The sequence below is a fragment of the Tachypleus tridentatus genome, chromosome 12, assembly GCF_004210375.1.
Source record: "Tachypleus tridentatus isolate NWPU-2018 chromosome 12, ASM421037v1, whole genome shotgun sequence".
In the NCBI taxonomy this organism is placed as follows: Eukaryota; Metazoa; Arthropoda; class Merostomata; order Xiphosura; family Limulidae; genus Tachypleus; species Tachypleus tridentatus.
The window spans coordinates 18,960,454-18,983,539 of NC_134836.1; the positions used below are offsets into that span (position 1 = coordinate 18,960,454).

The 23,086-nt window shown below is 35.3% G+C and overlaps 1 protein-coding gene across 3 annotated transcripts in view; it reads left to right on the forward strand.

Annotated features, from left to right (window-relative positions):
• LOC143235067 (transmembrane protein 117-like) overlaps nucleotides 1-23,086 on the forward strand; it is a 154,933-nt gene that overhangs the window by 24,219 nt on the left and 107,628 nt on the right. For 2 of the 3 annotated variants that reach the window (XM_076472843.1, XM_076472841.1), the window contains exon 2: nucleotides 18,777-19,877. In XM_076472843.1, the coding sequence (XP_076328958.1) occupies nucleotides 18,829-19,877 (1,049 nt within the window). In that variant the 5' untranslated portion in view covers nucleotides 18,777-18,828. The remainder of the gene's footprint in view (nucleotides 1-18,776; nucleotides 19,878-23,086) is intronic. The other variant, XM_076472842.1, reaches the window with a different exon arrangement.

Sequence of the window (23,086 nt, forward strand, 5' to 3'; positions counted from 1 at the left end):
AACTTTACACTGCTACACGTGTATGTTGTAACTGTTGACTTTATTCACCAATTTTCTGTTTTATTGCTGGTTTTACATGTCTACTTGTAGTATCTTATATACCAGTCTATTCTACTGTGCACTGGGTTTCATTTAACAGATTTGTCACAAATTATTTATTTTTCAGGTTTTTAAACATATGTGAAGCTGTATTGTTAACATGGCCCGGCATAGCCAAGCGTGTTAAGGCGTGCGACTCATAATCTAAAGGTCGCGGGTTCGCATCCCCCTCGCGTCAAACATACTCGCCCTTTCAGCCGTGAGGGCGTTATAATGTGACGCTCAATCCCACTATTCGTTGGTAAAAGAGTAGCCCAAGAGTTGGAGATGGGTGGTGATGACTAGCTGCCTTCCGTCTAGTCTTACACTGCTAAATTAGGGACGACTAGCACAGATAGCACTCGAGTATCTTTGTGTGAATTTCAAAAAACAAAACAAACAAATATATTGTTAACAACAATTAAATATAAGTACGTCTTTTACTAATATTTCAGAACTTTTATTTAGGTTTTTAAGTTCGTACTTTTGTAAAATGTTATAGATAATATAATACGCCATATAATATGCCAGAATTTTCCAGTAATTATCCAAGAAGGTTCTAAGTCTTTAAATAGGATCGTAATATTTAAACTAAACACGTAAAAGTTTTATTATTTCAATAACTTATTCTTATGTCTAATACTGTGATGACGTGATTTGTTTTCGTTGAGGTTGGTGATGCTTGTTGGGCTATAACATCAGGCGAAACTTAATTTACCTCTTACAGGTTGTTTTGTAAGGAAATAAAAAGTCTAGAAGCGCCAGGCCTAACGTAAGCAAACGTTAATTTGGAAATTAAGCAGATTATAATAACCTTAATTTATATTTCAATTTGTTTATTTTTTCTCTGCCCTGGTACTGTGGCCACGGAATTACCAATTGAAAATTTCTCTCTGTGGTCCAGCAGGTTTGATTTCAGTTGTGTGTCCTTGTGCTTATTGCATTCTGTTAAAATTTGACTGATTACAGTTTTATATAAATTAAGATGAAACACTAAATATTTTAAACAATTAATGAATAGGAAAAAATGTATTGAAAATAAGAAAAAAATCGTTCGTCATAGAGCAGAACCGGAAGACTTAATTCACACCAGGGGCGTAGATTTCTTACACCTTATGGGGGGGATGATTTTTCCAACCACTTATGTGGACCGTTCAATTTGCAAATTGGTAATCTCTGATTACGTGAACCTGAAAACTGTAAACATGCAGTCACAGAGTAATCTTGTTGCCACGATACTTCAAGGTTTCCATGTAGGTTTGTATAAGTGAGGTGTTGTGAACAGTTTTCAAAATGTCAATAGAATAAAGACAAATGTGTCACAAATTAACTGCCACATGAATTTATTCCTGCACACTGCACAGTATAAAAGATGGCCATTATACTTCACAAGGTTACTAATAACTTTCATTGCATGAATTACGTTTTCAAATATTAATAAAATTAGTAATTACCCTTGATAAGTTTATATCTACTGAAAAACTGTTCATGTTGTTTGATAAAAATAATTAAAATGTTTTTGCGAACTCTTGAAAATTGCACATCAATACAATGTAGCACATAATTATCCATACTTTTCATTCAAGTAAGATTCATTTAGTTCTCTAGTCTACATGTTCCCAAACGTAGACCTCCTTTGTTATGATATGTTTATGATTTTTTTTCATAAGCTCTTCTATATTTATCTTGTCGACCTCATCTTTGTGAGTTTGACAAACTGCCACATGGTTGAGGCGGCACTGAGACATAGTTGATCTTAACCACGTCTTCAGTCGTCTTAATGCAGAATAGCTGCGTTCACATTCGCAGCTGGATACTGGACATACAAGCAAAATTTTCATGAGAAGAAACACTTCACTAAACATCTGCTGGCTTGTTTCATGCATTTTATAGTAAGCATCCTTCGCACCTTTCAGAGATACTGCTTTTGTTGTTCCTTTGAACATGGGCAACTGAAACTAGAGCCGTTGGGCAGAGATTTCTGGATAGAAGTGTATAACCGAGTTGTCAATCTTGCCAGATGTGATAATGTTCTGAAGTGCCAGATATTGCCTCAAGTCATTGTTGTCTGCATTGAATCTAGTGGTCAGATGTTGTATGATTGTGTCCACAAATTCGAAATATTAGCTTCTGTAGTAATCTCTAGCTGTTGCAGAATGGTGTGCTGAGCCATCACCTGTGATCCTTCTGGGGGGTCTGTGAATGCATGGTAGTTCAATAGGCACCAGATCTAGGGAAGTTACCTTTTTCTTAGCTTCATCAAATATCTTGTTGAAATTTTCCTCTGTTCGCAATACCCACAGTTGCTCAACTGTCATTGCAGATGCTTCAATCATGCCAGATACTGTCACTGATTTTGCTTGAAATGCACGGTTTAGTTCCTTTAATGCATCTAATGGATGCTGAGCCATCAACAATTCTAAAACTGTCTTTTCTTTGTCAAATCTATCCAGCAGACCTCATGCATTCACTACTATATCTGATTTTTCATTTGCTAATTCACACAAAGAATCAACAATGTCATTGTAGTGATCATTAGCACATGTAATTGCAGATAGGCGGCACAACCAGCGTGTTGCACACAGTGGGCAGACGTATTTAACTGGATCATTGTGGCTGTCTGACGATACAATATTTTCAAAGATTGTCTTGTATTTGCCTGACCTCTGAAGCAAGATACCAAGTTCATGTACCCACTGGATAGAATCTCGAACACATTCACAGGCTTCAACTAAATATTGCATTATTATATTAGCTTTGTGTGCTCCGCAGTGAAAAAACAAAGCTGACGGTTGCTTCTCTTTTATTTTTGCTTGGCATCCACTGTACGCACCATTCATGTCAGCGGCTCCATAATAAGTTTGAAGTCTTAATCTTGACAGTAGAAAATTGAGTCTAGTCAGTATATTAAGTATAGTCGAGGATATTGTTTCACCAGTTGTATTGGAAACACTGTATAAACCAAGAAATGTCTCATGAACGTCAAAGTTCTCATCTACGTATCGTACACGTATTGCTTCCTGTTCGGCACCTGTAACATCTTGAGTGCCATCAACCATTAATGCAAAGATTTTACTTTGCTGCATTTCGTGTGCTATGTTCCTCAGTATTTGATGGCTGAACATCTCCATTATTTCATTCTGAGTCTGGGGTGATGTGAATGTGGTTTTCTTTGACAAGTAGGCCATCAACTCAGGATCTTCCTCTTCCAGGAGCTTCATGAACTGTAGGAAGTTCCCCTCCGTATCAGTGTGTCCACGTAATGCTAAACCGTGATGCAGTGAGAAACGTAAACTATTTTGGCTAGACTTCTTTTGCATTCTTCCTGCTGCTTCTTTTTTTTTTCCATCATGTAGCTGGACAATCACTGGAGTTACATCAAATGAACCTTCTGGAGATATAACGAATCTGTGCTGAGAGGAGGATTGGTGTTCGTTGAATTTCTGTTTTGCCTTTTTCCAGTTGCAAAAATCGGTGGATATGAAGGTATACTTCACTGGCCTCTCCAATTTCCTTGTAAAAAGGCCTCTATTTTCCGCCTTAGCACAATGAAAGCATATGACTTTTTGAGTCTGATTGTCGAAGTGCAGCCATGGGAACTCATCAAACCACTTCCCCTGTAAGTTGATATTTTGAGATTTTGCTTTCTGTCGTGGTATTAGTTGTGCGTCTGGATGATATGGCTTTCCACACTGTATCTGTGGAGTGTCAGATTTTTCATTACTGCACAAACTTGTTTTACAACTGTCTGGTGGTTCATGATGTGCAATAGTTGCACAAGCATTTTCAGACTCAAGTAATTGCAAGTTTCTTGAAAAATACTTAAACAATCATAAATATATTATATTCCTGTTAAAGCTCATCAAAAGGCAAACACGTTGTGATATAATGTCTATAAGCACGTCTATTAAATAAAAACACCTAAACAAAAACTAGCAATACAATTCGAGTAGAGGCTTCAGGCCGTTGAAATCGCTCCTTTTGTGTTTTAATTGTACAAGAAAATACAATATTTTTACTATCTATGATAAGAGAATATATTGTTCTTTTACCATAAAGCACCAGCACTTTATTAGAGGGCGGTGATAATCTGAAATTTCATGAATTAATGAGGTCCACAAACACAGGTCTAATGAGCCCTGTTGTAAAATCGAGGCTTGGACTAAAGGGAGCGGAGGGGGTGATGTAGGGCGCGTCTGGATCCGAGCGGCCCGAACCTGTCGTTAACTGTACACTAAACGTACACTGTGGTCAGCGGCTTCGGCAGCTAGGGAGAGTAAGGCGTTCGACAATAAAACCGGCTAGACATGCATAAGAACAAATGGCGTAGGAAAACCTCACAATATACAAAAAAGATTGATGCAGCTACAAGCTACAAATGGCCTGCCAGATCTAGATCACAGGAGTTTACGCTTGGGAGTAATATTTTCGAATTTCATGCTCTGTTCAATCTGTTGTGATGAAAAGTTTACTTAATCTTACATTACGTACAAGACGTAGGTAGATTCTGTGATAGTGCTTGCAAGCCTTGCATGTATACTTAGGCCTACTGACTGATACTTACGAACTATCGCTTAGATCGAAAAGCTTAGAAGCACGCCTATATTAAAGATGTACATTTCGGCTACTTAAAAAGCCTACATCTAGGCCTAATTATGTAATTCGATTTGTAAGAACACGAGAATCACAAGAACAAACACACAATTTGTAGACCTCTGATGCAATAAAACAATGCAACAGACCAAACTGTAGAGGGGTATGATTGTATGCACCATACCCACCAACTAAAATGAAGGGGGGATGTATACCCCATCCCCCAGGATCTACGCCCCTGATTCACACAAAGTTAGAATTACTTTGATATCATCAAAAGAGTTTACATAATTAACTGTCAGAGGAAACTACTTTTTTACACCATGACTGAAGGAACAGAGTAAATGTCAATTACTTGAAGTGAAATACAAACTTAATCCCAGAACTCAATCTGATTACACATAGGTATTGAAGATACGAATTCTAGAACACTGGTTTAAGTGCCTTTTATGAAATCTTGATGTCTGGTTTAATTCCATGGTGATCAGGGTCTCGACTCGAAGTTTGGTGTTCGCGATTTGAAACTCTTAAATAACTAAACATACTCCCCCTTTCAGATGTGAAGAGCGTTGTAATGTGATGTTAATATCACAGTTCATTGGTAACTAGTAGCCACAGAGATGGCGACAAGTGGTATTGGCTAGCTGTTTTCTCTCTGTCGTCTTACCATTAAAAATTCGGATGACTGGCTATGCGAGAAATTCAGCAAAAGAGAACAACATAAACTGATATAAGCATCATAATCTCTCAGCATATTCTAGCAGATCTCATCAGAAACTTTGCCATAATAATTCAGTAATTAGAAAATGAACTTAACAGAGAGCTTTGAAAGGAAAAATATATATATATTGTGTGTTCAAAGAACTGAAAAACAAACTGTTATGTTAATCGAAGTGTTGGTAGGAGCTACGCGTTCACTTGTTCCATTTTTTCATTTATTTGAATGCACGAAGGATAAATATTATGTAATGTATACAAAGATATGACTACGACAGCTATATAAGAAATAAGTAGAAGTCATGTTATCATTGCGGTCAACACTTATCAGGTTAATATCAAGTTCCCGATAAATGCTTGTAATTTAACAGAAACCTTCTTGTCGTTACTGTCTTATTATGCTCGTTGTGTTTGGTGAATGATTGGAATGAAGTATATCGTTTAATTTAACGTGTTTGTTTTAGGACTATTTAAATCACGTCGAATTGCAGATCAGAGGGTCCGAGATTCGAGACGCCACGCACTGCCATGTCAGCTGTGGCCATATCTTGAAACTGGCAGCTAATCTTGTTATTTGGTTTCAAGAGCCGGACAAAACCCGTGTGGCGGCAGGTGTTGCTGTCTGCCTTCTTTTCCTATATTGAGCAGTTCAACTTTAGGGATGGCTGTACCTGAAACCTAAAAATACCTGGCTGTTTAGCTCATGAGTATGTAAGATGCATTCAGGTTGAAAATATCAGTTATCTGTGATTTTATCAAACTCTTTACATATACAAAAATCGTTCAAGTTAGAATAAAAGAATGAACTTTACAAAGATTTGATATTTAAATAAAAGAGCAACTAAAACGCAGTCTTAATCGAATTCACTATTCCCTCATTTCAAAATTTCCACCTACTACATGTATTAGGGAATTAAATTATTAGGCTTAACTTGGTGGCTCTATTGAGCAATTCATTATAACAATTATCGAAAAATATGTATAATAAATGTGAATATACGTATTAAACCCTGAGATATTCTGTTAATATAAACCAATAAAATTTTCCTTTTTTACCGGTCCTCATTTGTTTACAATATATTTTGAGTCTTCTTTTGTCTACTTATTTCTTTTAACCTGAAACAGATACGACGTTTCTGTTATTAATGTGATGTAAGATTTCTTTTATATATTGTTTTATACATATATATATTCCGAGAGGTAAGAGTAGTGATTGTTCCAACGTTTGGAATAACTGTAAATAAGATATATTACTTTAAATAAGCATTATCTTGTCATTTTATAGTTAGTTAATAGTTAACTTTTGGATTATTTTTCAAAAAATGTTTTTGTTAAAATTCGACAAATATAGATAATTTTGTGTGTGAGTATTTGATATTAACCACAAAGATACATAGTGGGCTGTTTGTGCTCTGCCCACCACAAGTATCAAAACCCGATTTCTAGTGTTGTAAGTCCGCAGCCATCAATTTTAACGTTTTTTTTATAGGGTGTCACAAAAATACAGGAACTGAACAAGTAAATTTTCAGAGCTAAACATGAAAATCCGAAACAAATTAGGAACTTAGCTTTATTTTAATTAATATCATTAGCGCTAGCATGTTCAAATAACAATAGGCAGGTCTCACAGCCCGACGGGATTTCCAATAGCCTGTACTTTACATTTTTAGGACAATAACCTCTTTTCGAACAGGGTGCTTTTAGTTTTATTTCAACTGAATTAATTTAATGCAGTGTTCTACACCTTTAGTAACAAAGGCGCATTATAATTTTACTCCTTAATTAGTGGAAACTAGTTAGTTTAAGTTTTAACAGTTGGCATCAAGTAGCATACTTAACCTGAATTTTAACGTTTTAATGACCGATGATTCTGTTTAGCAGAATATTTTAAACCAATTTATTCTGAATCTTAAAACCGTAGCTGCCAAGAACTCAATTATAATCCCAGATGTTAAGTATATGACTGTGTCTTACTTTTTTCATTGCCCATAAACGATGTCATGGATTTTTACGTTTTCTTTTCAGAGGGACAAAGCTTGATTGCTATTGTTTTTTATCCTATTTCTAGTATACGGTAATACACGAAGCAAAACGCTATTGTTTGTATGTTTCTTAATTAAATATTACTAGAAGTAGGATAAACTATTATTTTCTTTAACTTTACTTTCAGTAACAGTATTATTTCCAATGTTTAATGCATCCATTTTTATTATCATAATCGTATTATAAATATTATATTGCAATGTAAGCTAGTGTATATTTAGGGCTCGTCTAAATATTATAAAAACTAACACAGTATATTCTACAAACTACCAACAGGAACTTTACAAGAGCTAACACGTCACATTACAGAAACTGTTAACAGAAACTTTACAAGAGCTAGCATGTCATATTACAGAAACTACTAACAGGGTCTTTACAAGAGCTAACACGGTATATTACAGGAACTATTAACAGGAACTTTACAAGAGCTAACACGGTATATTACAGGAACTATTAACAGGATCTTTACAAGAGCTAACACGGTATATTACAGGAACTATTAACAGGAACTTTACAAGAGCTAACACGTTACGTTACAGAAACTACAAACAGAAACTATACAAGAGCTAACACGGTACGTTACAGAAACTACAAACAGAAACTATACAAGAGCTAAGACGGTAAATTAAAGAAACTCTTAAAAGAAACTTTACCAGAGCTAACATGATATATTACAGAAACTACTAATTCAAACTTTACAAGAGCTAACACGGTTCCTTACAGAAACTACTAATTCAAATTTTACAAGAGCTAACACGGTTCCTTACAAAAACTACTAATACAACTTTACAAGAGCTAACACGGTTCCTTACAGAAGCTACCAATAGAAACTTTACACATGATAATACAGTGTATACTCATAAAATATGATTGATTGTGGCTGAAAATATCGCTAATAGAGATTGGCACCCATCTGATGAAACAAAGCATTTTAATTTTTATAAATAAAATTGTAAGAATAGTGTATTTAATTAGCTGTACTCATTAACGAATTGATATTTAATTATGATTTGTGTAAGTAGTTTCTTTGATCTGAAGCCACTTTGTAAGAAAAAGTCTCAAGCGGTGAGAACATGGCGACTTTCTTTGAGTTGATTGTGAAATGGGCGTCACCTGTTTATTACAGAAACACTTGTAGAAAAATATTTGGTGATTATACAACTTAGGTGTGTACGTCTAGTGCAGAGAATGATGTTTCCAAAACGTGATGATGAAAGTAGAAGAGTTTCGAAATATCGTCCTCTATACTTAGCTGCATAAATAGATTGCATGGTCATCAATATATTTCTAAAGGTCTTGTTGTTGTTTTTTTTATTTCTTACAAAGCTACTCAAAGGCTATCTGCGCTAGCCGTCCCTAATTTAGCAGTGTAAGACAAGAGGGAAGGCAGCTAGTCATCACCATCCACCGTCAAATCTTGGGTTTCTCTTTTACCAACGAATGGTGGGATTTACAGTCACTGTATAATGCTCCCATGGCTGAAAGAGCGAGCATTTTTGGTGTGACGGGGATTCGAACCCGCGACCCTCGGATTACCTCTAAAGGTCTATCTCTAATAGTTGTTGCCGCCGTCAACTAAACATGAATAATCTGTCTAAACTATCAAACCATACCTTTGATACCCTTGTTCTGTTATTTTTCTTTTTTTTTTCTTGAGGATGTTTAAGTTAATGAAAGATTTTTGCAAAGTTTGGACAAACTGGAAACTGAGTGTAAATACAACCCATTAGTTTTTATTTTATTCAGAAACATTATCACCCTACATGTACTCTCATAATTGACATGCATAAAAATTGTACTTTTTAACTGCAAATGTTTCTGATCATTCGTGCATGAACGTAACAATACTAACGTGTACTTTCTGTTTATACTGCTTTGAATGCATTAATAAGTTTCATGTTCATACTTTTTTCTTTCTTTTTAGGTTTACGAATCTTATAAATGTTTGAATTAAGTTATTCTAATATGAGATAGAAATGTTTTATTCAATCTTTGCTACTTTTTTCTTTCTAAACGTTTTTTTCACAAACTTAAGAATTTAGAACATTTCGTGATCCGAAGAAAATTTTAATAACACTTTTCTAAAAATGCTGCCATCAAAGGATATTAAAACATTTTTTATAATGAAAAATATTTTGTTTTAATTTGATTCACTTGTAGTTATGTAATAGGTTTATAAAGAGAAAAAAGTCCTTCCTTTAGGTCGTACCAAGATGGCGTTACGATTAATATGCAATGGTAAGATTAACTGAAACAGCTTATTATATTTAGTAAGATACAGAAAAATGACTTAACAAATTCTGCTCGTCCAGTCTGTTAAGCAGGATTAAAACAAAAATGTGACCTTTTCCCTTTATACTTTGCATTAAAGCTAGTTTTGCTGCAAATAACCATGTAATCAGATTAAATGACTTCTTGCTGAAGACATGCCTCACGTATTAATAATGTAACTTAGCAACTGTACGTGCGAACAGTTCTACCCATTGTACTAAGCTTAGTTTGGTTTCGTGAAGTGTTAGTACGGTTCCTCTTGGGGTGTACAAGAAGTTTTATTTTGTTTGTTTCTAAATTTCGCGTAAAGCTACACGAGAGTTATCTGCACTAACCCTCCTTAATTTAGCAGTGTAAGACTAGTGGGAAGGCAGCTAATCATCACCACCCACCGCTAACTCTTTGGCTACTCTTTTACCGACGAATAGTGTGATTGAGTATCACATTTATAACACCCACAAGGCTGAAAGGGCGAACATGTTTGGTGTGTTTCGAACCCGCGACCTTCAGATTACGAGTCGAGGGTCCTAACCATCTGACCTTGCCGGGCACCACATGATAAGGATTGCGTGGATTTTTGTTTAGTTAACCATTGATCCAGCAACTCCTTCTTGACGACGAGAAACCCACTTGAAATAAAAATGTTTCTCAAAGCGCCTTGTATGGGTATTAACACTTTTATTGATAAGGAGAGAACAACGTTTCGACCTTCGTAGGTCGTCTTCTTAACCTGAAGATGACCTAGAAAGGTCAAAACGTTGTTATCTCCTTACCAATAAAAGTTTTAATACCCATATCAGGTGTTCTGAAATACATTTTGACCCAGCAAGTGTTGCAAAGACAAAACTTCGTGTGGATTTTTTATTTGCTGATTCAATGGAAATCTTGGAAATCTTGGAAATCTTTCCTTGATATACGCGTTTATCGTAAGCCGTTTTGTTATCTATTTATTAAATTAAATATTTTACATAAACTGGGAACGTGGATTCGTATGTGTGTGTGTGTGTGAATGCCTAGAGAATAAATATTTGCAATTATTTCCAAACGAATCTCTTTACACTAAGTCTGTAACAGTAATGTACACGTAAATGTCCATTGTAGATTTCAGTTTACAACGGTGATATTGTTTCTGTTTTACTATTACTTGTACAGACAATTTCCCATTTAAGTTGTTATTTGAGTTCTTTCAAAAGTAATAAATCTGGTTTCACTGAAAATTGTGTTATGAAAAACACACTAATCTTTTTTTTTACAAAATTATTATTTCTCGTCATGGAAAATATAGATTTTGCCCTTTAGTAATTTAAATGAAAATATGTATTAATGTTGATATAATCGGAGAGTGCCCTAGCATTCTCTACGTAAGGGTCACAAGAACGCTCCTATAAAGCAATACGAAAGCCATATGGATTTTCTTCACTGTTCATCAAAAGCTATCCCCATCGCACCAAACATGCTTGCCCTTTCAGTTATGGGGGCGTTATAATGTGATGGTCAATCTAACTATTCGTTGGTAAAAGAGTAGCCTAAGAGTTGGCGGTAGGTGGTGATGACTAGCTGCCTTTCCTTTAGTCTTACATTGCTAAGTTAGGGACGACTAGCACAGATAGCCCTTGTGTGGCTTTGCGTGAAATTAAAAAAACAGCAACAAACAAACAATCATCAAAAGCTAAATATACTACTTCGCAAAGTAGTTCTATCTCCGGTGTATATGCTGCTTTCAGCTATCCCGAGCGTCCCAAAGTCAAAACATGTGAGTAGCCAAAAGCAAGATTTCTTATTTTAATTTATCATAATCTTTCTTCAACGGGCCTAACACCGACCAAGTTCTAACAGTAACTATAATTTTACTGTCTTCTGATATAGTATAAAGGTCTTTACTATCTGTTTTTTTATTATTATAGGCAAAAATTCATAGAGCTTTATAATACACTCTATAACCTAATAACCCACGTACACTATCTTATAAAAGTAAACAAACAAGTATTAGGGGAAAAAATCATCTGTTGAAATAAAAAAGCTACATAGAGCTGGTTACTGAACTTGAAAAAGGAATCAAACAAGATGACGATGGAAGTAGACAAATCACTTGATCGGGTTAATAACCGCATAGAACATTAAGTCGTCTTGACTTTACATAGACATTAAAATACATATATTACTGGATTTCCCACTAGCACAACAAATGAACCAAACTTTCCAAATAAATTGTTATTCTATTGTAAAAGAGTTATAAAAGTAGTATTCTGAAATTAACTAAAGAAAAGGTGACATTGACAAAACATGTTTATAGCTACTTAAAACATAATTGCAGCATCTGAAAACAATACTGGAAAACATAAGTTCTGTCCAGTGAATAGTCATGATTCTTGCTTCTGTTGTCCATGGTGTGGATTTAAATACTGGAAGACATAAATCCTGTCCAGTGGACAGAATTGCTGCTTCCTAGATTTCATGACCATGGTGTGAATTTCAATACTAGAAAACATAAGTCCCGTCCAGTATATAGTCCTGTTTCCTGCTTCAAAGGTCCATGGTGTAAATCATAAGTCTTGCCAAATGGGTAAAGCTCCTTTTTCCTGCTTCTTAAGTCCATGGTGCGAATTTCACGAACAGTTCTTTTCACTTGATGATCGTAGCAATCCAGTCGAAAGGTACTGCCAGAATTAGTTAAAGGTTAGGATAGATAAAGAATTATATATAAAAAAAGTTAAGTAATGAAATAAGACGACTTATGTACCATTAACTAATAGTAAAGTCAGCGCTAGTATTAGAGATAGAGTCTTTAAAACATTTACTTTTAAAGTGTGTTATTTAGTCTTACAACTCAACGTTACAGTTGATCTGTTCTTCACTCCCCTCTTCTTATCAAGCCTTCATTCGTAGAATCATTAAACCTTCATTTGATATATCATACTGTAGAATAATGTTTCTTTAGCTACGTTAAAAACAAGGATTTCTTATGCATGTTTAATATATCCATGATGTTTATGAACGTGTATGTTAACAATACATGACATAGAGTTCTTCTCACTTAGAGGTAAACGAGATTCCATGAATAGATTTAATATATAAAAATAATCGAATGTTATTACACACGGGGTAGTGTGGTGGTAAAAGTAATGATCAAGTAATTTTCTATCTTGTCTAGTATAACATAAAAAATGATAATAATTGAGTGTGCCTATTAAGGAAGCTCAAATTATATAAAGGACAACATTAGATTCTCTTTCTTTCTTTTTGTTAATAAATAAATCCCTAATGAACTCATTAGATGCTAACATCATCCCTTTTTGTGTAAGATAATAATTGACTCATTAAACCGAGTAAGTACTCGTGTCTTTCAATTCAGAAACAACAGTTTAAAGAAAAATGAACATATGTTCTATTTCAGCGTCTTTTTATTCCCTATCTTTTGTAAAATCCCTAAAACAAATTAGTCCATGCACATCGTCGAATAGTTTCAACTAGCCAAATCTGAATATTGAATACCAACAAACAAACACGTAAGGTTGAAAAAAACCTACTACAGTAAGAAGTGTTTAGTAATAATGTCATTTTGTACACAGAGTATGTGCACTTCATTGCAAATAGCAAACATTAAAGAACTCAAGTTATACTCAAGTCATCATGGTAAAGTTTAGTAGACTAACTAATAATTTATAAAATCTCTTATTTTTTTCCTAAAAGAATAAAGAAGAAAATCCCGATAAAAGGTATGTGCTAGGAAAACTTAAAAAAAATTTGGTTTAGATACCATGTGTTTATGCTAAGAAAACGTGTACATTTATTTATTTTAGATACCACGTGCTTATGGAGAAATTAAAATTGCACGTAAGTTGTGTGTGTGCCTACTAACTACCGTATTTTACGCCTTGTAAGACGTTTCACCGTGAAAAACGCACCCTAATTCTGTAAAGACAATTCTAAGAAAAAAAATATTTTGACTCAGCAACCAACACCTTGATGCAGCTTTGACGTTTCTTCAACCTACTGAGTAAATACAGTCAAATACAGCATATTTTTATCGACAGTATTAGTTAAATTGAATGTTTTATGCGATTGCAAATACTTGTAATTGGTAAATAATGAGATTACAATCTGTATGAGAGGCTGTTTTGAGTAGGCTTTAAACTAACCTTTTGCCTTAACCCATCACTTTTGTCTTGGAAAACGCATGGGGATTTTCCAAGGTATTTTTAAAGAAAGAGTGCGCCTTACAAGGCGTAAAATACGGTAGTTCAGAAAAAAATTAGTAACTTCACACATTTTGTTGGACATTTATTTGTATTTTCCACTTGCCACTAGAAAGAGAATGTTTGTATTGTGTATTTATGGCAATGCTACTAAGACCATTTGCCGGCATCTATATTTTAAAAGGACAGACCAGAAAGAACTTAGCCGGTCTTTCATTTTTATAACGCACCCACAGCTTAAATATGTGGAATATTTTTTGTGATCGCATGGATTCGAACTTGTCTCGCTAATTTTGAAATCTAAATCGAGCCCTACTACAAGAATAACCCGTGTTCTCAGAAAGAGACACCCCAAAATTTAATACCCCTGTGTGGTTCAGTCAAGAATGGAAATTGAAACTATCTGAATTGTGCAAAGATAATTAAAATACAACAACCTAAAATTCGCTAATATTCTCTTCACATTTTAAAATTTGATTTTTTTTAAATATTACCTAATTAAAAATAAAAAGCTTTCACACAGGTATTTCCTCACACGTGCCAGTTATATTGATATGTAAATAATGTAAAAATATCTTGTAAATGTAAAATAATGTAGAAATGGCAGTGCCAAAAAGACTGCAAACAAGAATATAGGGATGATACCGCTATAAATAAATCATCGATATTAAAGTTGGATGTTACATTGTAAAAAGCACGAATGCAAAATGGCTACGAGATTCTTATAGCGAGAGTCTGTAATACGAACAGTCTTTAAGATCAAGACATGTTTTGATTCAACTTGATTTTCTTTGTACGTGATTCATAGACACTTAGTTACACTACAATGATGTCTACCCTGACATGACCATAATATTATGATAAATATACTTCATACTAACTGTTAATCAGAAATATATAACTACCAACTGCAGTAATATTGAAGTCAAATTACGTTAACATAATCTTAATACAACCTATATACACACATACGTCTGTATGTATACTTGAACGTCTTTCTACACGTACTTTGACTAAATAGCAACTCAGAGACCTCAGGGTTCAGGTATAAATAGTCAATACGATTATCCTCTATTCTTAGCTACTGATAAGTAGGTAGAAAGTCAGCACCACCAGTGGCCACAAGAGCTTTAAATCGAATTGAATAATGAAGTTGATTGCTACTCTTATATCGCACCCACAGCTAAAATCAACCTTGAATCTTCAGATGAGCAGCCTAGCACACTAACCACTAAGCCACGCCCAGCTAGATAATATAAACATAGTTAGACATATTACTGTTAATAGGGATATTGGATGGACAACGATGTATTTTGGAATGAGTGCTTCAGTTAGAAAAAATAGGAAAGGAAGAGTTAAATGACTTGAAACAGTTCTTTATGTCTGTAGAAACAACATTATCTTTACGGAGTATAGTGTCAAGGGAGAATCCGAAAGTTAGTCTTCACTCTATTCGATTTGTGTTTGAAGCCAGCAAAGTTAACATTTTTAACGCATTTTATAAGAAAGAAACTGATCCCTATTTGCAACCAAAATTTAGATAAACACTACTTGATTTCATTCGGTCTGTTGAACTTGCGGATAGTTTTATTTCTTAGTAGTAATCGCATGCTAATTAAAATAGTAACAAATGTTACTAATCTGAGTTAATTCTGAACAGAAGCACTCAGATATTCCGAATTTGTAAGTAGATTGTCTTTATTGCGTTCCAAGAAGAGTGGAATATTTATAACCGTAAACTGAGAAGCTAGAAAAATATCATTATAGAACGTTTAAATAACTTTTTCTTAATTCAAAGGTATACAAGGACATAAAAAGACATTAATAATAATAATAATTAATAATTACATATATATATATTCTTCCACTAAATATACGTACATCTTTCCGGTTATATTTAAAGTTGAAGAATTAAAATTGTTTCCTGATGGGACACGGTAATTCTATAGACTTACAACACTAAAATCCTGTGTTCGATTCCAAGCAGTGGATATAGCAAATAGCTCAGTGTGACTTTGCTTTAAAATAAACGGAACTAGAATTATATCTCATGTAAAATAAATAGGCAAATGATTTTCAACTAGAGAAATTACACTTAATGAGATAATTAGTCGGATCCCCTTCCCTTCGCTATGGGTGGAATGATTTAACTGGATATTCTATAGATAAGTTGATTACATCATTTAATAAATAGTGTAACCTATTTCTAATACGTGTTGTTTATTTTAGAGGTACATTCGATAATAAAAACTAACATATTTCTTCTTCTTGTGTTTTCTTCTCGTGTGTTTGCTGAAAAAACCTATTGATGATTAAAAGTTAAATTCTACATCTTCCTGGGTATTGTGCAAATAAATTTATGTTTCCCTTTAGGATTATTAATTTGTCTTATACTTAGGATGTGATTTCATACTTAAGAGATGTACTGACTGCTTTTTATTTCTTGTTTTCCGGTTCTACACAGTCAGTTATCATCTTCCGACAAAATATTTGGAATTTGTAATACGTTTTTTTTTGGTCATGTCTCCCAGTGACACAGCGTAAGTTTGACGAATCTACAACGCTGAAATCCGAGATTCAGTTACACTAGGGCTATCTGCGCTAGCCGTTCCTAATTTAGCAGTGTAAGGCTAGTGAGAAGGCAGCTAGTTATCATCACCCAACGCCAACTCTTGAGCCACTTTTTTATCAACAAATAGTGGAACTGACCGTCACATTATAACGCCTTCACGGCATGTTTGGTGCGACGGGGGCTCGAACCTGCAACACTTAGAGTACGAGTTAAGCGCCCTAACCACCTGGTCATGCCAGGCCTTCTCACAAGGTTCGGCCACCTTTGAGATTTGGGTTAGTCCTAAATCTACATAGCAAGGCCAACAGTGCAAATAATTTGTATGTTAAAATTACGAAAATTAATAAAAAATAATGTCAAATAGAAAGAAGCATAGGATAATCTTTTCTTACCCATACGTCATACAAATATTGTTTCCTAAGGTAACAGTACAAAATAATCTAAACAATAAAATCACAATAATAAATTTAATAACTTGTAATTATAACGTACAAGAATAAAATAGTTTTCTAACCTATTGTTTTGTTCGTTTGTTTGAAGTTAAGCAAAAATCTACACTGTGATCTATCGCTACTCAGCACGGTAATCGAAACCTAGTTTAGAGCGTTCTAAGTACGTATATTTACCGCTGTGCCACTGAGGAGTGGATTTTAACTTTCCAATGAACAACAGTGTAAATGACAAAATAAGAAAATAAATTCGAAGTTGATATCTTGTACAGTTTTCATCTTTAGTGCGAAGTAGAAGTAAATTATACACACTGTACTAAAAAGTGTGAGTTTCCACCATATTAAGTTCCCGAGAGTTAAAAAATACACATGCACATCACATCAAAGGAAATATTTCTGCCTTGTTGAATAGATTGGTTTCAAACTTCTGATACACAAGCCTGATTTATATTTAACAGGAAAACTTGTAGTACACTTTTTATCTATCAGAAGTATATAAAAACACTGGTATCTGTTCTTGAGTTTGATGAGTAGCCCATGTAGATAAAAGTAGGTACATGAAATGTTTTTAGAATTGCGCAGGCGTGTTAGGTTAATGTTCTTTGAAGAAGACTAAAATTTAAAAAGAGTTTCTATTATTATCTGTCTCCATCATGCATAAACAATACTTTTATTTAACTAATTGAGAGGACGTCTCCGATAGGCAGGCGCTACTGGCAAGATGGAGTACTCACTAATTAGCTAGCTTTGTTTTTAAATGAAAAAAAACAACAAAAAAACCGAATTACATTACATTTTAACCCCGACAGGTTCGACATAAATTGCCTTTTCTGGATGAAATAAAATGTTAAATCACGTTGTGGGTAAAAATGTAAACATAATTAAAGATCGTTTTTACTTGTTGACGTGCACTTGTTAACTTGGGGAAATGTTATAAGTCTAATTAAATACGTTTCTCTTTCTTTTTATATGGTATCCCTTTTAAAACCTCCAATTTCAAAGTGATGAACAGTATAGTTGATATGACAGTTTAAAAATCAGTTAATATCTGTAATTTGTATTTATGACATAGCTACTAAGTCTATCGGCCCCGTCTCAAATTTTGTGTTACTAACCAGAGGAATGTCATGAATTCAACTGCACCCTACACCCATCATCCATGTTAGAGAATTAACTGTCACTTTTACAAGGTACCCACAATTTAAAGTATGAGGAATACTTTATAGTTCGGTTGGACTCGAACCAGGCTTATCATAAGCATAATTCTGATTGCAAGGTGGTCAGTTTTTGTTTGTTGAATTTCGTATAAAGCTACTAGAGGGCTCTCTGCGCTAGCAGTCTCTGATGTTGAAATGGTAGACTAGATGGAAGGCAACTAGTCAACATCACCCACCACCGTGTCTTAGGTTACTCTTGTAACATGGAAATATAGGATTTGGAATAATGGGTACTCACGCTTCTTAACTAAGGAGCTGCAATACAGGATCCGCAGTCTGGCATACTAGCCATTAGGCCACACTCAGCTAAGTGTAATATTTAAACTAACATACATATTTCTTCCATTTCAGAACGAACATGCTTGATCGTTTCATTATGTGCTTTTCACCTCATTATTCTGTGCTGTAATCGTTTTCGTTTTACTTGACCGTACCTGCTTTGGTATACAGGATTACTGTATATGATAAGAAAACATAAGGTGTGTTAGATGTGTTTTCGTACATGTTCAGCCGTAACTAGATTTTCTGGTGTGGAAATATAAACTTAGCAAGCGTTGTGACATGCAAAACAGTGAAACTGTAGTAGGCACTTCCTAACGTTTTCAAAAGCCATTCAGAGCAACTGATTTTTCTATTTCAGTAGATCCACTAAAAGGAATGACTAGAACAATGCTCAAAAACCATTCCCAACCATGCCATTGCTATTGAGTCCCTTAGTTAGTGTCATGTGTATGATGGAGCAAAAGGAGAGTTGGAATTACTGCTTCAGTAATGATACCTCAAAATCATGGATGACAACTACTAATCAGTCTTATCATCAAATGGAAGACGAGTCGGATTCTGACGAGAGTGAATCTTGGAAGACGAGTAATAACCTATTCTTTCCTCACGAGGAAGACCAGACTGATTCTGAAGACAGGGAATCGTGGGTAACAACTTCTAATCTATCTCTTAATCAGAGGGTAGACCAAGGGTGTTTGAACTCATTCTCAGATTCTGAAAAAATTCATTCATGGCCTGCAGCTACTAGCACAATACTTTGCCAAAGTCATGGTCTAAAGGTTTTAAAATCTTGTTGCGATTCAAAGGAGATAGAGTCATGGATAGTTGCGACTAACGCTGCTATTCGTAAAATGGAAGAAAGATGTCATAGAAGAATCAGAGGTCCTCAGCTGATGTGCTCAGAACCACCACTAATTGAAACCAGGCTTTCCGTGTCATGTCCTGCAAAACTTCTAATTTGGAAAGACAGACTAAAATCAGACCCTTTTGTAGAAGAGAAGTTTAAATTGAAATCTTTTGTCGCGCTCAGGACACTCTCAGACCATCGGCAACTTTCAGCTACTTTTCAGACATCATCTGATCCTCTTCCCAAACGTGGAGTGTCTAATCAAGCCTCGTTTTTGGATGATATTATGTATATTGATGATAGTACTAGAAGCTCTGTTTCTACTGGTCACATAGATTCGTATACTTTACCACCGATTTCAACCCCACGTCGTCTCTCAATGATAGCAGACAAAGTTTCGAGTTCCTTGAAACTCGACAAATCCACGTTTTCCAAGAATGAAAGACTCTTGTTCCCAAAAAACTCTTCACAAGAAAAAAATTATTACGACTTGCCTGAGGATGACACCTCCGAAGTACCCAAGAGTGATGTACAGCATCCACTTACTGGACCTTCGCAATGGGATTTTGATGGCCAAAGCGTGTATTCACTACATATGGAGAAAGATTTCAGGTAAGTCTGGATAATATTAACATTTGTTGTTGTTTACATTAATAGAAATAAGTGACATCATATATCTCCAGAATTTATTTTTATTTGCTCAATAGTTCAGTATTCAGTAATCCGGTTTTAACTATTCAAGTACCTAGTAATAAACTCCAATATGTATTAAAATGTTGGAAATATTATTACCTTATAAAAACTCAAAAGGACAACGTTGAAATTACATAATATAAAGACTTTTAAAACCCTTATTCAAAGCATCAGACTCTTTCTAAAAACATTCTAAACGTTTCACTTAGTTACAAGGAAGAGACAGTATTGAGACATTATTCCAATGTTTACATATTTTTCTATTTTACACAAAGCAAAGCTTCGACCAAGCAATTCACATATGGTGCTCTCACCTATTTATATTTCTCTTTTATAACAGATTTCCAGAAGTAAAGTTCTGCAACTTCTGAACCGCAATCTCTGTTTAAAATTAACTTCAAGTTCTTGGAAAATCCGAACGATTCCTTTATATTTATTTCGTATGTAGAATATCTCATAAATATAACACTGATTCACTCTAACCCTATGAGAACGAGGATTATTCGCCATAACCTTCAGCTAAACTCAGTTCATGCTATTTAATGCTAATGCTAACTTATGCAAATTAAATCTATATTTTAAACCTATACATATGACGAAAGTCACGAGAGATTTTTATAAATACCACATTTATGAGTTAATCTAATTTTGTCATGAAGTCTAATATTAAAATGAGTGAGTTTGACACGAGGTAAAAATCTTACACAGCAGCTACATATTTCTTATATAATTACCAATATAGGGAAATCAATTCAACATATACGTATATAAAAAGATACTAACATTATGTTACCGTTAGTAACCGTAAACTTGAAACTTTGTGAAACTCTTAAATATCTTATTTTTTATGTAATTATTATAAACTCAAGTATACACATACACACTACATGGCTAAAAGTATGTGGACATCCGATCATCACACTCGTATGTGCTTGTTGAACATCTCGTTCCAAAACCATGGGTATTATATGGAGTTGGTCCCCTCTTTGCTGCTATAACAGTCTCCACTCTTCTTGGAAGGCTTTTCACTAGATTTTGGATCATAGCTGCGGGGATTCGCTCCGCTTCTATTCAGCTACAAGAGCATTAGTGAGGTCGGGCACTGATGTCAGGCGAGAAGGCCTGGCTCACAGTCGGCGTTTAAATTCATCCCAAAGGTATTCGATGGGATTGAGCTCAGGACTCTGTGCAGACCAGTCAAGTTCTTCCATACCAACCTCGGCAAACCATGTCTTTATGGACCTCGCTTTGTGCACGGGGTCATTGTCATGTTCAAACAAAGTTGGAAGCAGACAATTCTCTAGAATGTCATTGTATGCTCTAGCATTAAGATTTCCCTTCATTGAAACTAAAGAGCCTAGCCCAAACAATGAGAAACAGCCCCAGGCTACTATTCCTCCTCCACAAAACTTTACAATTGGCACTATGCATTCAGGCAGGTAGCATTCTCCTGGCATCCGCCAAATCCAGATTCGTCCGTCAGACTGCCAGATAGTGAAGCGTGATTCATCACTGCAGGGACGCGTTTCCACTGCTCCAAAGTCCAATAACGGTGTGCTTTACACCACTCCAGCTGACGCTTGGCGTTGTGCATGGTGATCTTAGGTTTGTATGCGGCTGCTCGGCCATGGAAGCCTATTTTATAAAGCTCTCGACGAACAGTTCTTATGCTGACGTTGCTTTCAGTGGCAGTTTGGAACTCGGTAGAAAATGTTGCAACTATGGACAGACGATTTTTACGCGCTACGCGCTTCAGCACTCGGCGATCCCGTTCTGTGAGCTTGTGCAGCTTACTGCTTCGTGGCTGAGCTTTTGTTGCTTCTAGACGTTTCCACTTCACAATAACAACACTTACACCGGTGCAGCTCTAGCAAGGTGGAAATTTGACGAACTGATTTGTTGGAAAGGTGGCGTCCTATGACAGTGTCACTTTGAAAGTCACTGAGCTCTTCAGTACGACCCATTATACAGCCAGTATTTGTCAATGGAGATTGCATGGCTGTACGCTTGATTTTATGCACCTGTTAGCAATGGTTGTGGCTGAAATAGCCGAACTCACTAATTAAAAAGGGTGTCCTCACACTTTTGGCCATGTGTATTTTTATAATCACAATTACGCCCCAAATTATTACGACATGTGGACTTCGATGTGTTTTTCGATCCACTTTTCCATCGTTAATTTGAGGTGCATCGAATAGTCTCAAACGAACAATGATTTATTTTCTTGTTTTAAAATGTTGGCGCACGAGGAGTATTTGCGAATATTCGTCCTTAATTTTGAACTTAATAAACTAGAGAGAGAGGGCAGCTAGTCAACAGTACCCACTGTCAACTTTTGAGGTACTCTTGTTCGGTCGAACGGTGAGATTTGAATATTACTCTTGTAGCTTACTCGTCACCACAAAGTCCGAAGAGCAGTTTTGCAACAACGGGACGCGAGCCATAAACACTCAGATCCACAGTCCTGAAGGGATGCACCTCTTGTTTGATTGAATGATAGGGTTTGACTATTAATTTTTAGTTCACTCATGACCCTAAAACCAAAATCACGGTTTTGCAAAAGGGGGCACGAACCATGAAATCTCGAATCCACAGTCCTGACATGCCAACATCTAGTTCGCGCCTGGTCCAGTGACTAATTTAGAGGAGCTTAAAAACAAAAGATCAGTTAATACGAAACTACTGCAGAAACTAACTTAATCCCTGAGCCACAGAGGGGGTCTACTTTCCTAAATACGTGACTCCGTTCGTTACGGAATTCTGACAGTACACAAAATAAAGGCCTGAAGATAGTAATCCCACTAATTATTGTGAGGATTTCCTTATTTGAGTGATTTCACTTTAACTTTTTCCGATCAGTTATTTATAGATGCAAAAACAAAACAGTAAATTATTTAACATAATATGATACATTTATATCAACCCCCCCCCCCAACGGAAAACCACCCCAGTGATACAGCGAGTTGTCTGCGGACTCACACCACTGTTAACCGAGTTTCAATGCCCGTGATGGTCAGACCACAGGAAGCCCATTGCGTAGCTTTATGTTTAATTCCCCAAAAAACAAACTAAACAGGTAACCGTTAAGATTAAAATATTGCCGGATTTACCTTTCTACCATATCGCAG